The sequence below is a fragment of the Sander lucioperca genome, chromosome 5 (assembly GCF_008315115.2).
Source record: "Sander lucioperca isolate FBNREF2018 chromosome 5, SLUC_FBN_1.2, whole genome shotgun sequence".
In the NCBI taxonomy this organism is placed as follows: Eukaryota; Metazoa; Chordata; class Actinopteri; order Perciformes; family Percidae; genus Sander; species Sander lucioperca.
The window spans coordinates 33,331,304-33,347,909 of record NC_050177.1 but is presented as its reverse complement, the minus strand read 5'-3'; the positions used below and the strand labels follow the sequence as shown (position 1 = coordinate 33,347,909).

The 16,606-nt window shown below is 40.5% G+C and overlaps 1 protein-coding gene across 7 annotated transcripts in view; it reads left to right on the top strand.

Annotated features, from left to right (window-relative positions):
• Positions 1-5,094, top strand: part of eml2 (EMAP like 2) — a 37,946-nt gene extending 32,852 nt beyond the window's left edge. For all 7 annotated transcript variants that reach the window (XM_031284736.2, XM_031284715.2, XM_031284745.2 and 4 more), the window contains 4 exons: positions 683-770; positions 904-999; positions 1,805-1,935; positions 3,313-5,094. In XM_031284736.2, coding sequence (XP_031140596.1) covers positions 683-770; positions 904-999; positions 1,805-1,935; positions 3,313-3,435 — 438 coding nt within the window. In that variant the 3' untranslated portion in view covers positions 3,436-5,094. The remainder of the gene's footprint in view (positions 1-682; positions 771-903; positions 1,000-1,804; positions 1,936-3,312) is intronic.
• The last annotated feature ends 11,512 nt before the right edge of the window (positions 5,095-16,606 follow it).

Sequence of the window (16,606 nt, the reverse complement as noted above, 5' to 3'; positions counted from 1 at the left end):
AAAAAAAATAGTTCAAATGAAAATCTAAATTGTATATATTTAAAGCAGTAGCAGCTGTTTTTGGACTCTCATGGGCTCTTTATGTACAACTCTATTACATAAGTGAAGATGTAAGATGAATAACTTTATTGTTATTGTTTAACTTAATTGGAACTTATAATCGTAATAAAAAAATAATGAACCTCTCCCCTGTGGTCCATCAGGACCAAAACCCCTCAGCAGTAAGCCTCACCAACAAGGCCCCAGACCCCCACTGACACTGACGCTTAACCACCACCCTGCCCATTGCATATACTTTATATTCTTTGCAATTTTGCGCTCAACCAGTCAGCCTTTTTTCTTATGCAACAGTTACTTTGTATGTATATATTTGTTTTGTTTTTTCTGTATGTATTGTTTAATTTATACTAATGTTTAATATGTTGTTTGCACCTTTCGCCAAGGAAAATTCCACCTAAGTGTACTTATTGTGCCAATAAAACCTTTTCTGATTATCCTTGAAGTACAGAAAAAAATGTTCCCTCCAGAATTAGATAAAGCAAGAAAAATCTGACCCCCAGTTTTAACAAAGCTAGAAGACACGCACTGAGAAATTTCAGACACGTTCTCCAAAATGGAGTGTTTGGAATGATGCCCTGTGTGATCTCTATTCAAGTACCACAAACTTATTTCTTATCCCCAGGGCCACTCCAGCTTTGTCACCCATCTGGACTGGTCGGCAGACAGCCAGTACCTCGTCACCAACTCAGGAGACTACGAAATCCTCTTCTGTAGGTCCTCCTCCTGTCTCTGTTCACATACACTTGTAGCTTACCCTTTCATTTTATATATAAATGTTAAAGTGATATTTTGACTCATTGCAAACATCACAGAGCATGACGAAAAATATTTATGTTTTTTTAGGGGAGGCATCCAGTGGTAAACATGTAACCAACATGGACACAGTACGCAACCAGGAGTGGGCCACTTCTACCTGCACTCTGAGCTTCACAACCTTCGGTAAGTCGATAAAACTCACTTGATGTTTTTTTATCCATCTGTGAATTGATCATCTAAAGACTGAGAGTCTAACCTGACATCAACAAGCTCACTTTTTCCCATAGTGTCAACAAGTGAATTATCAAATTCATAGTTTTATCAGTCTATATCCACAACGTTCCACTTCTGGGATTGCTCCGTTGCTGCCGGAATACTCTGCCGGATTTCACTGTTTTCAGCCGGATGTCGGATCTGTCCAATCTGAGTTTTCTGTTGCACGACTAAAACAACATTTGAACGTACACGTTCCACCAAAACAAGTTCCTTCATGAGGCTATTTTGCAGCGGCACTGTGGCTCTGCCCGGTGCTTAACGCCACCCATAAAAATTGTGATTGGTTTAAAGAAATGCCAAGGAGGAGGGTCTGGCAAAGCGAGACTACAGTTTTATATACTGTGCATTTTAGGGTTAGTTGGCTAATGGTCAGAGCAATTGGGAGTGTTTGGCAATATGCAGAGAAAGCCTAAAGCTACACCAAGTAAATGTGCACACAACAAAAGCTTACAATTTTTTTTAAAATCAAAATAATCAAGGTGCAAAAGTCCAGCTTTCCCTAGATGAAGCATCCACTCAGCTGTTTGGAAAACAGTTTTGTCTTCTCTTTTAAATTTTTAACTTGTCAGATGTTGGTAAAGAAGTGTCCAGATTGGCCTTTGATCAAAGTACTGCACAGCATTTTACTGCAGCATAGCACAGAATATCAAGTGAGTCTTGTTTGATTGTTTGTCTTTCTCACCCTTTCACTAATTCTCTCTGTCCCTCTTAGGAATTTGGCCAGATGGAGCAGACGGCACAGACATCAACGCCGTGTGCAGGTCACATGACGGATCCCTGGTGGCCTCTGCTGATGACTTTGGCAAAGTGCACTTGTTCTCCTTCCCCTGCTCTCAACCAAGGGTCAGTCGTGTTCACTCACATCAGCGTCTGTGTGTTTGTATGCGCACGTTGCTTTTTTTCCTTGACATTTTTATGCTTGAAGCTATTCAACAGTTCATCACTGGACTGTTTTTGAAATCTGTTCTGCTCTGCATAGACATTTTTCCTTTTACACTTCCAGAGCCGAGCTGCCACACTGTTCTTCTCTTGTGATTAAGTGTTAATGAACATTGTGAAACACAATGAAAGCTCAGCAGAAATAACAAAATACTCAGCGACAAGGCTTTTAGTGTGGGATCACCACCAGACTTATAATGCGCACAATTTCTACCAGGTGTTGATTTTGTGCCCACAAACATGTTTTTCTTTTTCTTTTTTTTTTTTTACAAGTTCAAGTTTTCACCCAAAGCCATTTAAAATGGAGCTGTAAACTTAATTGTCCGTTCAGACAAGCTGGCCGCCGTTAGCACAGAAACTCAGACGCTGTAAATAGTTACAAGTTGGTACTGTTTTACACACATTTTGTGAGTAAAACTAAAGTGAGCTAAAAGCTCCATGAAAAAGGAGTGTTGATGCAGAAAGGTTTTCTTAAAATTCTGTCGCTGTCAAATGTTTTATCATCACTGTCAGTGTTTGGAGCCATCCAAGATTTCTCATAGAATGAATCTGAGAAACATAAAGGCCACTTACTACCCCTTCATTTTAAAACATTGAGAAGCTGTTTTAGACACAGTTGCAAGTTGTTTGTAATTATTTGAAAGTATTTGATGACAGAAAAGATATTAACAGCAGTGAAGTCAAGCGTTTTCCTAAATGTAGTACATCCACGACGTTTCATTTCCGGGATTGGTCCATTGCCGGATGTCTTTCTTTTCTGCCGGATGTCCGTTACCTTCCGCTTTCTTTGTGTTGGCATTTTAAACTCCGGTGGATTTCTGAGGACTATGGTTAACTGCTCCTCAGATCTCTGCAGGGTAAATCCAGACAGCTAGCTAGACTATCTGTCCAGTCTGAGTTTTCTGTTGCACGACTAAAACAACTTTTGAACGTACACGTTCCACCAAAACAAGTTCCTTCCCGAGGCTATTTTGTAGCGGCACCGTGGCTCTGTCGGGCGCTTAGCACCGCCCAAGGTGATTGTGATTGGTTTAAAGAAATCCCAAGGAACCAGAGCATGTTTTTTCTCCCATCCTGGAATGCTGTGTGGACTAGTCAGACCCTCCTCCGCAAGCGCTGTGGAGGAAGGTCTGGCAATGCGAGACTACCTAAATGAGACACCTTGCACTGAGTTTAGCAGCTGAACAGCTGACCCTGTTGTTGTCAACTTCACCATGTTGCATCTGACTCATTTATTGAACTGTGTTTCACGTCCTCCCTCTGCCCCTCTCACATTTACAGGCTCCGAGCCACGAGTACGGTGGCCACAGCAGTCACGTGACCAACGTTGCCTTCCTGCACGACAACAGTCACCTGATCTCCACTGGTGGGAAAGACACCAGCATCCTGCAGTGGGTGGTCTAGGCAATGCTACCCACCCACATCTCTAATCCCCCACACGGGGACCAGCATCCTCTCTGACCCCTGCCACCTCTTCACTGTTTTACCCTCCTGCCACCAGGGGGCAGTATCTCCACTGTGCTTACTGGAAATAATAATTAATAAATAAATAAAAACACACCCACACAACTTACCCACATATGTCACACCAGATGAGATCATGAGTATCATTGTAATAAATTGAATATTATTTAGTGTCCTTCTGTGTGTAATAGAATGTAGAGAAAATGACTTGTTACCATGCAGGAAGTGAATGCTAACTGCCCCCCCCCCCCAAAAAAAAACAAAAAAACAACCCAGCTGTAATTTGGCATTAGTACTAACTGTGCCTAAACTGTATTTACCTTATCCCTATTAATTAGGAAATCCACCTACTTTAAAGGACAAGTGTATTTGCAAGTTTTAGCATCTTAAAATCATGTACACTTTACATCTGTGTTGACCATTTTTGGATGCATGCTACACAGTTACGTTATATGTTAGGTTTTAATGTTAGGGTATTTTTCATACTCTTCCAAGCAGTTATTAATTTCCATAAAGTATGAAAATCAGTTAGCAGACTCCTGAAACTTGCTTCAGGTGGATGGATTGTCGGCACTAGATCGGCATCACCAACCGACAGAAATGTAAGATTGACAGAACAAAATGCAGAAACAATTTTCACTTTAAATTAAATCACTTTAGATTGCTGAAACTAAAAGATTTTCATACTGAATGTAAGGAAACCAATGGATTAAATGGAATGAAGTAAAAAATAAAATGCACTTAAATATCTAAAAACGCTTGGTTTGCAAAAAAGTGAGCTGGGATGTAAAGTGTACATTATTTGAAATAACAGTGTTAAAACACGTGAAATTACATCGCCCCTTTCAGAATTTGTGTAATTTCTGCTCCCCAGGTGAGCCAAATAGATTCTTGTGAACATGCACCGCTCTTTCCTGAAGCCACAAATCGCAGAGATAACAAATGTCAGACTTGTGACAAACTTGCAGAGATGTTGTAAAACAGAATGTAACCTCGCTGAGGTATGATATTCTAAAGTCAGTGTGCCTGTCCATCGCTTTATGAAGGAGTGATGCATGTTGGAAAGAGCTAACTGACCTGTCCTGGGGCAAAGGAAGATTGTATTAGAATTCTTAAAATTGTTGGTATTCCCTTTTTAAATGTCTTGCTTACCCCATTGCCTTGTTTTCCAACACTTTTCCATCCCTAAGCCTGATTTCCAAACTCTTCAGGTGCAGATTGTATTACAGATTGCTGTTGGAGATTCTTAGTGGCTGTTTTGTCCCAAGCCTCTCATTTCTCCCCCCACCATTTCTGATTGTACTACTGCTGTAACTCTCACTAGATGGCGGTACAATGCAAGAGAATGAGCATGACTGAGGCTGTCCATCTGTAGATGCTGTTAATGTCGCAAAGGTCTATAGAGTAAATTTATATATATTATGCAGTATATCCGAGTGGCTGTGTTCTTTTAATATCTAACTGTAATAATGATGGATGTTATTATTCTTGTGGCACTTTTAGCGATTGACAGAAGGGTAATGTAGGCTGCTGTGCTGTGGAAGTGAGCTTGAGCTGTGCTTTGCCTTCTGTTTTGTTGATAAAGTTTTTACCCAAGTACTACTGAGTGGAGGCTCTTCGTCTTCCTTTATGTTGGCAAGGAGGGTAAAAAAAAAGGAGCTGTCACGCGTCATATCGTTGGGGTACAACACATGCACAGTAAAATCTGGTCTGCACTTGGCTAAAGGCTCAATAGCTCATTAGTTGGTGCATGCTCCAGTCACATTGCGCATATTGTATGTCATACCCCATGGGGCCAAAGACTGTGTCCCAGCCTCCATTTAATAGCCTTATAAGTTGGCAGGAAAAAAGGGAAATCTAGAGCTCTTGGTAAAGTAAGGTTTAAGAACAACAAATGGGTAACGATTTATTCTTTGTCTTACTGCATACAGTACATCTGTGCCCCGATTTTTACTATAGCTAAATTATTATTATAAAAAAAAAACAGGGACAGTTTGTGATAAACTAAGGGGCATGATGTTGTGGTGACAGTCCTATGATCTATTGACAGTCAACAGGTGTGATGGTTAGCGGAAAGTTTGTGTCCAAAGGCTGCTGCTTGAAATACTCAGGTCAGTAGGTTCATAGTAAACAAGAACTTCCAGTTGACCTTCAACAGTGAGAAAGTGGCTTTATTGTATCACGTTAACAGACGCTGTGTAGAGCTCAATGCTTTACTTTTGGTAATTTGTGCGCACCAGTTCATTTGAAAGATAATTCTGTACTCTCTGACAGCAGCGTATAGACCAGAATGCAACTCTAACTACTCTCTTTATCACTCTCTGGACCCACGCATAGAACTGTAGTTGAATTCAGCAGGTCCAGGCACATTTTCTGGGATGGTTGAAAGGCATTCTGGGAAACGTAGGTATCACTGACTAAAACAGAAGTAGGTGAGGGTATCAGGGTTTCCGGGGGGGGCTTAAAAAATCAAAAATTTCAAAATCAAAATTTTAGGCCTTAAAAAGTCTTAGATTGGCTGAAGTATTGTGTTCTAGATCTTAAATAATTTTAAACCGGTCTCAATTTTCCTATATCTATGTATTGCTTGACTCCTATGTGTATATATATATATATATATTAGTGCTGTCAGTTAAACGCGTTATTAACGGCGTCAATTTTTTTATTGCGAGATTAACGTTCTTTTTGGCCTTGCAAACTTTGTCGTTTTTTTCACATGCTGTTGCAACAACTAGTAACGGATCTAGCTAGACCGGAGAAAAAACAACAGGCACGCCGCACACTTGTTTGGGCTTGCAAGCCGGCCAAAGAGTAGTAGGCTAACGTTACGTTTTGAGTGGATGGCGAGCGCGAGACGCCGAAATAGAGGCCAATAAGATTCTGAATGGAAAGTTTACTTTTAAAAAGTTGCCAAATGGTTCCATTGACAAGACCAACGTGATCTGTGTGTTTTGTCGTTGTGAACTGAGCTATCATCGCAGCACGTCCAGTCTGAAATACCACTTAATGGCCAAGCACACAGCTGATGCGAATTCTCCGCTCCCTCGTTAAAGCCAGGCGACAAAAGCACAGAGCAAGCCGATCCACTTTTCCATGTTGATAAGAGCATTAAAATGAGAAAAAATAATTTGACAAAAAGAAATCTAGGGACATTTAGAATAGATAAAAATGTGCGATTAACTGCGAGTTAACATTAATGCGATTAATTGCGATTAAATATTTTAATCGTTTGACAGCACTATATAACCTCTAAAGAGTAACCTCTTATGCTCATTGAAATCCTCCCGCAGCGCTTTAGAATGTTTTTTTTGATTCCGTGGTGTTGTAGTTTTTTTTTTCGCTAGTCCAAATATAATTTACTGCATTGCGAAATGAGACCAACATGCAACTTATAGTGCAGCCAATCAGTTCGGTCTTAACTTTTATTTACAATGGTCTTAAAAAGGTCTTAAAAAGTCTTAAATTTGACTTGGTTAAACCTACAGAACCCCTGGGTTATGGAAGGTGTAAAAAGGTGTAAAACTTAGGTATGAACAACAAATGCATTGTACACAGAGTGGGGAGACTGAGGTCAAGAAGGAAGATTCCATTGTTTATCCAATGAACAGCAGGCAGTGAACAGGGTTAGGTCACGTTGCTGTTGTTGCCATGATGGCCTGTTGTCTGTCAACACCTCTTTAGTGAGGATGAGGGGCTGGAGATCCTCACAATTAACCCAAACATGAACTGCAAAGTTAGTCAGGAAGTTGGTAGGAAGACTGATCCTTTAACATAGTAACGCCTAAACAGGATTAAAATAATTCAACTTCACACTCAGTTTGTGTGACAAAAAGAATTGCAACCTAATGTCAGTGTTTACGCTTAAAGGTGCCATAGGTAGGAGTGCGAAGATCCACGACCTAGCCAAAAGAATTTGAACATCCGACAACTTCTCAGTCCCTCCCCCCTTTCCGCTAAAGCCCAAAACGGTCTCCTAAGCCCCTCCCCCCACAAGGGAGAATGAATGCGTGTGCATGAGCAGTGCTTGACACGCAGTTAGACACCCCCCTGGCCCTGATTGGTGCATCTGAACAGGGAGTGGTGGATTTTTTATAAGTTTTAAAGGCTTACTTACTGCACCTTTAAAGCAGCCATATTATGCTCATTTTCAGGTTCATAATTGTATTTTAAGGTTGTACCAGAATAGGTTTACATGGTTTAATTTTCAAAAAACACCATATTTTTGTTGTACTGCAGTGCTCTCTCTCACTGCTGCAGATCCTCTTTTCAGCTGGTCTCTGTTTTAGCTACAGAGTGAGACCTCTTTTCTTCTTCTTCTTCTGTACTATCTTTGATTGCACTGCACATGCCCAGCAGCTCAGATGTAAATCATGTCAGCTAGCTAGCTCCATAGACAGTAAAAGAAAGGCTGTTTCTACAACTTCGGTCAGTTACAAGGCAGGATTAGCTGGGAGACTTCTAAATGAGGGCGCACATGTAAGTAGTTCTTTTGTAGATTATGGTGAACTTGTGTGTGTTGTAGCAGTGCTTTGCTACTGAGAACGAGGTAGCATGCTAGCGTTAGCATGCTAACGCTACGAGCTAATGGTTGTGGTTAGCCTGCTCGTTTCGGCTTGTGACGTCACAAGCCGTGCCGATTTTGAACAGCTCACCCAGAGACTGAAGGCAGGACACATTCAGAAACTGTATCTCACTCTAAACAGCATGGGTGGATTTTTTTCAAAGTTTGTATGTGTGTGGAAGCACCAGAGACACAACATAACACCCCAAATCCCAGAAAAAGTGATTTTTTCATAATATGGGCACTTTAAGGCTACTGTAGATCCATGTTGGTGTGTACATGTTGTGCCCTTAAACAGGGGGAATAGCAAGGGAGAGAGATGATAAACAACACGCACGCAGCTCTCGCCCTCACTCGTCTCTGTATTGAGTCAGATTTTCAACAATGCAAACTAAACCCATATATTTCCAACACAACACACTCAGTTTCAGGACCGCAGTTACGACTAAATTATCTTTTTAACTTTCTCTAAATTATCTGAATTCTACTACAGCATGAAGTCCTACTTAAGAAATACAGTTTAACTTTTCAGCTCACTCTACATACAGGTATGAAGAGCCACAGTGATACATGCACATAAAATATATGAATGTAACACTGCGTCGCTTAAATGCCACTTAAGGATCTGCATCATCGATCTGCTTCGTCCTTTTGTCTCGCTGCTACAAAGTCTCAACAGTGACCACTACTAATACACATTAACAGCAAAAAAGAAATTATACATCCAGAGATACCAGTTCTGAGACAAGATTGAAATTAGCTTTTCTAAAAATTGAATATTTTTGCCTGACAATTATTATTCTTGTCTATCAGATACAGACTGATGGCATTTGCACACAAAGTCAGTGGAAAGCCAAGTGGACACAAACAGATAATAGAATTTGCTCTTGGCAGTCTGAGCTGAGGCAAAGACTTGTCCACATGAGTTGAAAATGTTTCAACTTGAGCAACAACTAAAAAACTGTCTTGATGTGAAGACATATTGAAGAAAAAGTTATTGTGTAATAAAAAATAAAGCTAACTCCAATAAATCTTCAATAGAGATGTCATACTAACACATTATGTAATACTTCATATTATTTATTTCTTTAAATTATTAGTTCATTTGTATGTTTTGTATCATAAACATTATGTATGATATTATTGACTTCCATGGGTCTAGCTTTTCCAGTTCCGTCTGTATTTTCAACCAGAATAACTTAACTTGCTACTGTATGGCAAGAAATAAAAAAGAATTTGTCTCGGTAGCTTTCTTGAGCTTTACAGGACGTATGCTGATAACATGAACATTACAAGGACAAAAGGGCTTCCCATACAGTGCAAAGGAAGAGCGTGAGACATATGATACCCTAAACTTTAACACAATAAACATCGATCTTTAGGAAGAGGGTGACACAGAGGACACAGAGGAAAAAGAGGCAGCGATAGGGCTTGTTAGGAGGACACTAACCCTTTTCAAAGATGGAAGACAACTATATTTCTGGTGTTTTGGCATTGAGAAGGGAATCAATCAATTGTATTTGTCACATGAAATCGTACAAGGTACAATTCCAGTAAAATGTAATTCCATCAGCTCCTTCAGTGGCCGAGCAGATCGCCACATAGAAAAAGAGTCTCCCGGTTGAATGGCGCCGGCACTCAAGGATCCAGCCAAGTCTCGGCGAAAGGACACCACAGCTCCCAACATCCCGCTGGAAACCGACACAGGCACGGAGGCCACCAAGCTCAGTGTCCAACGCCTGCACACTGGGGTGGTGTATATTAAGAGAGAGAAGGGCTAACACTAGTCTATATCCACGATCCATTTAGGGGATTGCTCCGGAGCCGTAAGAAGAACCGTCAGATGTCCCTCATTTTTGGCCGGATGTCTATCACCTTTCACTTTCTTTGTGTTGGCATTCTAAACTTTGGTTGATTTATGAGTACTATGGTTAACTGCTCCGCAGATCTCTGCGGGGTTAATCGACAGTTTTCTGTTGCAAGACTAAAACAACTTTTAAACGAGCACGTTTCACCAAAACAAGTTCCTTCCCGAGGCTATTTTGCAGAGGCACCGTTATTGCGTCCGGCAAGACAATTGTGATTGGTTTAAAGAAATGCCAATAAACCAGAGGCCTGTACTACGAAGCAGGATCAGCATGCCCTGGATTTATTTCAGTTACCCGGCTTCACCTAACCTAACAACCGCGGTCCCGCATAACCTGTGTCACGCCGGTGGTTAACAACTAATTCAATCAACCCAGGGTTTCCCAATCCAGCGACGCGCGCGTTCACATAAAAGAGGCGTTTTTTGCACATCATGACTAATCGCAAACATCTACCAGAGCCGCATATTTTACATAAGAAGAGCAAACTATAATTCTACATAAATATGAAGAACACAGACACGGTTTTACAGGCAAAAAGCAATACAGTCGCTGCTTCCTAAAACAGGAAGGAAAGCTGGCAAAGAAATAGCCGACGCTGTAAATGCGTAAATCACAACACTTATCATTATCACTTCCCCATCAGTCAGGCACTAGATCTGACCATAATCACACTTGTGCTTTCCATAAACTGTTGTTGCTTTAGCCTATTATTTCAGTTGCAACCCTGGTAGTGGTAAGCAATCGTGAGAGAAAAAATAAAATAAAAACATAATTCAAACTGATGTAAAGAAAAAAGAAGCCGACAAATAGCCTATACGTAATTCCCTCCGCTGAAAATCTATATCTTTCATAAAAATACCCATCTGGAAATGTAGAGTAATCAGAAAGCAGAAAATCAGTCTCTAAATGTTTTAACTTTTATGAGCGCACCTCTCTCTCTCCGCGCACCGAGCTTCACCGGATCTTCTAAGAACAGTGACGCTGTTATCAACCAAGTATTGATTGGTCAGTAGGCGGTGCTTTTACACCGGTTGATCTCTAATCTCCAACATAACCTGCTCCCGACCAGGTTAGGTGTTCAGCATAAGTTACCACGGTGATTTAACCTGGTAACAAGTGATCCACCATCGTTATACATAAAACCCAGGGTTGAACCTGAAGTTACCTCGTTAACGCCAAATCTTGTTTCATAGTACAGGCCTCAGAACATGTTTTACTCCTATCCGAGAATGCTATGTGGACTAGCAAGACTGCAAACTTTAATATTTTATTAAGATCTACATCATGAGTGATGTAGTTTAGTTCATTTTTATTACTGCTTGTTACTGCTTTGCATGGTTGCAGAGGTGTAGGAAGATGGCTCTAATCTGTGTTGCTTGGCTGTGTTTTGTTGCTTGAATGGCTTCCTGTACTGAATGTGGATACTGTTGATGTGTAACTGTGCTAATGTCTTGCTGCTTCCTGTAGCTCTGCATGGCTTCTTGAGAAAGCTTACAGTATTTGTTGCTCTACCTGTCTTTATGGTGTCTTATTGACTTCTTCTTCTCTCTCTCTCTCTCTCTCTTATCCTGTACTAATGTCTTGCTGTTTCCTGTTGCTCTGGTCTCAAAACATTTTGCCAAAGGACTACAGTTGAAAATTAGCCGGCTGGCTAACATTGGCACATTTACAGAAATGTTAATTAATGTGTGTTGTCCTTTATAAATAAAAACAATTATTGAATTCAATAGACCTTCCTCAGCAGCACTGTGGAGGAAATCTAGCAATGCAGGACTAGGCTAACACCAATCTTTGAGGTACACCAGTCGAAAGGAGTTGATGCTTAAATACTTCTCCCTGTCATGCCACTTGGAACGATCGCCCTGTGATGGAGGACTCAAACCAAAGCTCTGCTGTACCCGAGATACCCAGTTCAGACAGAGTGCAGTACAATTTGGCGCTTCATTGGCCTATAAAGGCTTATGATAACATAGGAGGCCATATTTAAATAATTAAATACATTTATTTCTTGTCATTGAGTGCAACCCCCCACTGTTAATCAACATACAATTTGTTTTCTGAGCGCAGTAGAAACTCTGCATGTAAGTCTATCTTGTGCGTCAAAAGCTGCCATCAGGTCCAGCAAGATGAGATCTGATAACTGGCCATCAGCTTTACACTTAACTCCACTACATTTCGAGACAAATATTGGCGGAAAGCTCAGTCGGGGTAGCAGTTTGGGTGAATGTATTGTTAACATACTGTATGATTGGCAAGCAAAGCAGGGATGAAGTCAGCTTTATTGACAGCAAACTGGCAGTTCCACAAACCAACGGATGGAGAAGGAGGTGCATGTGAGTGAGAGCTGTCGAATGTCCAGAGGTAATTTATTGTACTTTTGTAACAATTTTTACAAATTATGGTAAATAGGTACCCCTGGACCCCCTGTTGAAGATCTCTGGCTTAGACAAATGGAAAAAGGCCAGTTTCAGAGAAAAGGTCTAGTAAGGAGGTCTATCGGTGGCCTTCCTCCATGACTTATACAGGTGGGCTTGCACAAATGGGGTCTTTAGCACGAGAAATGAATGTGCAGCAAAACCAGAGACTGCAAATTGTCAAAGCATGAACACCTACGGTGGCTCAGTGGTTAGCACTGCTGCCTCACAGCAAGTAGGCACTGCAAAGTTTGATCTGCGATCTGGGCAGAGTTCAAGCAGGGCCTTTCTTTTGTGTGTGTGGTTTTGCTCCAGTTTCCTCCCACCATAAGCTACATTCTAGGTAACTACTACAGTTGAAAATTAGCCAGCTGGTGCATTTACAGAAATGTTGATAAATGTGCATTGTCCTAATAAATAAATATTGAATAGCTAGTAGCAAGCACTGTAGTCAGTTAGAATGGAACCAGAATGGCACAGTTTATGAATCAACTGCTAACTCCAGTTCCCTTTGCAATATTTCTTTATTCATCCACACCTTACTCATCTGTATATCTGTGTTTATATACTGTCTGTTTATAGAAGGTTTATTGTGTAAATATGTTTGACTTATTTTATTTTTTTTCTTCTTTCTTCTAGATCTAATAGCTCTAATTGAGCTGCTGTAGCAAAGGAATTTCCCCAGTGTGGGATTAATAGTCTATCTTATCTCTTGTGCTTCAATAAAATTAGCATGCATTTCCTCAGAGGGCAGGTTTAGTTTATCAGTGCTGAAGCAGGCTGAGCCTCCATGTTTTTGTCCCAATAGGAGTTTTACAGTTCCACCTCACAGCAATCTCTGTTTTTTTCTTCAGAGCGCAACCAGTTTACTCTGCACCAGCAGCACATTCCACAGTCTCCACAGCTTTCATACAAATAATCACCTATGGGAGATTTATTGCAAACACATCTTAATCCACATTGTCCTCAGACACCCAACAGCTACTGGACACCAACACATCATCGAGAACTGTCTCACTCATGATGCTCTCGCAGACAATGAGATATAACACTGATTATGTGTATGTTGTTTTAGGGTAGTTTTCCTTCAGAAAATATACAGGCAAGAGCTTATCAGAATTCATGATCTGGACTATTTCTTTTTCCCAGAAGACAACTCATAAAAACTGAATAAGTGGCTTCTGCTGACAGTTTGAAACCAAAGACACTGGGCTTGGCTTGTCCATCAACTTGTACTGGGTAATTCAAAAACACTTTCAAGTAAAAAGGCTACATCTAGATGAAAGGGTGAACATTTCACAGCTTCTTTTTTTTAATCATTTAATCATCAAAATAGTGGATTGATTTTCTGTTAGTCTGGATCAACAGAAGTACATTTTCAGGAGAAAAAGGGTAATCTATACTTCCATTATATTCAAGATAAGGCAGACATCTCTACAGCAGAACATCTCAACACTGGGCAACACACAATATAAACTCTAGATTGATAAATATAGCACTACAGGTAAGATAGAAAACATATTTTTGATTTTGGGTTAAACTGTGCCTTTAATTAATTAATTGGGAAATTGTTCTAGCACTAGTTTTCCCTCAGTCCCTGGAGCCATGTGATGGCTATTTTCCATTTTTACAGTACCATACAGTAGATCAGTGTTACTCATTGCGCGGCTTGCGAGCCTCCTGCGGATCGCCAAGCTATAATTTGTGGCCCACATGGCATTAAATAATACGGTGATATGATCATGCAGTCAATACAGATATTTCATAAAAACAAGCCGGGCTATAACATAACCCTAACTCTGCTCTACTACAAATTATTTATATTAAAAAAATACCCCAAACAGTAGCATTACAAGATAGAAATATAGACTAGAAAAGATATTTAAACTTGCTCTGCCCTTCCATCCATAACACTGACTCACTGCAGAGTTGCTAGTTTGGGCGGTAATCTGTATTTTGCACCAAACAAGAGAAGGGGACCTAAGCAGTGAAGTGTATTTAATGCAAATAAGTCAAGGCCTTTTCATTAAAGGGCAACTATTATATAGCATTTTCAGGATTATACTTGGATTTTGTGTTTGTACTAGAACATGTTTACATGCTTTAATGTTATAAAAAAAAAAAACACTTTATTTTATCATACTGCCCATGGCTGCTGCACCTCTATTCACCCTCTGTGTGACCAGAATTTTGGGAGAAAATGACCAGCATTGGCCGAGATTACAGCTACAGTATGTTGCGTTAGCATGTAGCTAGCAGTATGCTGACATTAGATTGTAGTGGAACGAAGCAGCACTTTCTACCGTCAAAAATCGCAGATAAAGGCTTCTGAACCAAACACAACCCAATCTGACATGTATCAGCAGTAACGCGACCTGGAATTGGGGAGAATTTAACAACATTGGCAGCCAAGGTGACATTGTTTACCATTATGCCATTAGCCATGTAGCTACTTAAGTTAGCAGTTGACACTAATAGAATATAGCAGCAATTTCTACAGTCAAAAATCGCAATAAAGGCTTTTAAACCAAATACTACTAACAGAAAAAAATTGGGTGAGGCTATTTGCACCCCTGGTACAATAAGCAGTGTATGCTATTCGTAACCTGGTGCAATTAGAAGAGCTATTCATACCCTGGTGCAATTAGAAATGAATGCTATTCGTACCCCGCCGGTGCACACAGCAATGTGTTCTATTAATACCCCGTCTGGTACAAATATCAATGTATGCTATTTGCACCCCTGTGCATTTACAGTACCTTGGCATATATTTGCACACAGTTATCCATACTACTCATGTATTACACCTTTTTGGAATATTAGCGCCCTGACATTCTTACCCTAACCATAACCAATCCCACTCCTCTTGCCTAAACCTAACCAACCCAACCAGAGCAGGCATATTCATGAGTCTTCCCCTACCACCCTGCAAAAAAATGTTCGCATTCGCGGGCCCTGACTTGCGCAATTGCATGCAAATTATCCAATCCAAAATGAAAAAAACACAATCACTTCCCTGGGGAATCGAACTCCAGGCTCCCAGACCAAAACACAGCATTCCAACCACTCACCTAGCAGTTCTAACAAAAAGTTGTACAACTGTTTACCACTTGGTGTCTTCAAGTCTCGGTTGCTAGGTAACCATACTGTATACAAAAAATAGGTACTAACTAACAAACTAACGGTTGTATGCTTTCACTGAAGACAGAAAGCGCAACTGTAGTATCCATTTTCCGCTAGAAATTCAATTGTTATAAACTTTAGAGACAAAACGTTCTTAATATGCCAGTTTCTGCTGTCAAGGAAGATGAACGTAAGCCATGATTTCGGTGCACGCGAGCAACGTGTTTTTGTTGTTACATCACAGGGTGTGAATAGCTCAGCTGTGTGGCCGAGGCTATTCGTACCGGGGGTACAAATAGACACTCCGAAAAAAATTTCAGGTGACATTGTTTACTGCCGTTAGCATGTAGTTACATGGGACAAGAAAAACACCTAGCCGAGAGTAGAAAAAACTGTTGAAACCGGAGTGTTCAGAGTAGTTGGAAATCTCAACGTTTTAGCTCACAGGGATTTCTCTAAAATACGTTTACCTCATTATTTTGGCCACATTTAACATGAACATCAAACATAATAACATTGTAGATATGACAGAAAACACGGAAAAGCATAATATGTGACCTTTAAAGGAGAGCAGTCTGCTCTGGTTGCCATTTTCCACACTAAGACAACAGGAAGATGCAGTGGGATAACATATTAGAGGAGATTAATGCAGTCATACTGCAAATCTCCCTCTGCTGCACCAACAGAGTAAGAATATATTTGGCATAAATCAGCTCAGTGGAGGGGAGCAGACAGAAACTGAAGATCCCTTTCACAAGTATTGATTCAAACAAATGTGAGATGAATAAATGTCAGTCTTGCCACTTTAAAATGATCAATCGTGTGTCAAATTGTGTTGGTGAAGCGTTCACATTTCCCATTTTGTCTTGAGGTTAATAAAAACAATGCAGGGGTTACACGTCGAACATGTAAAACAGACAACTGCTTTGTGTGTTTTTTTTCTGATGGGAGATGAGACGTGAGAACAGAAAACGATTAAGTTTTTCTCAGAGACACTTAATCAAATAACAGGATGGAATATTCGGACAGTCTGGGGTCTCAAACACAAAATACAACCCTGAGGCGCACACACACACACACACACACACACACACACACACACACACACACACACACACGCACACGCACACACGCACACAAACAAA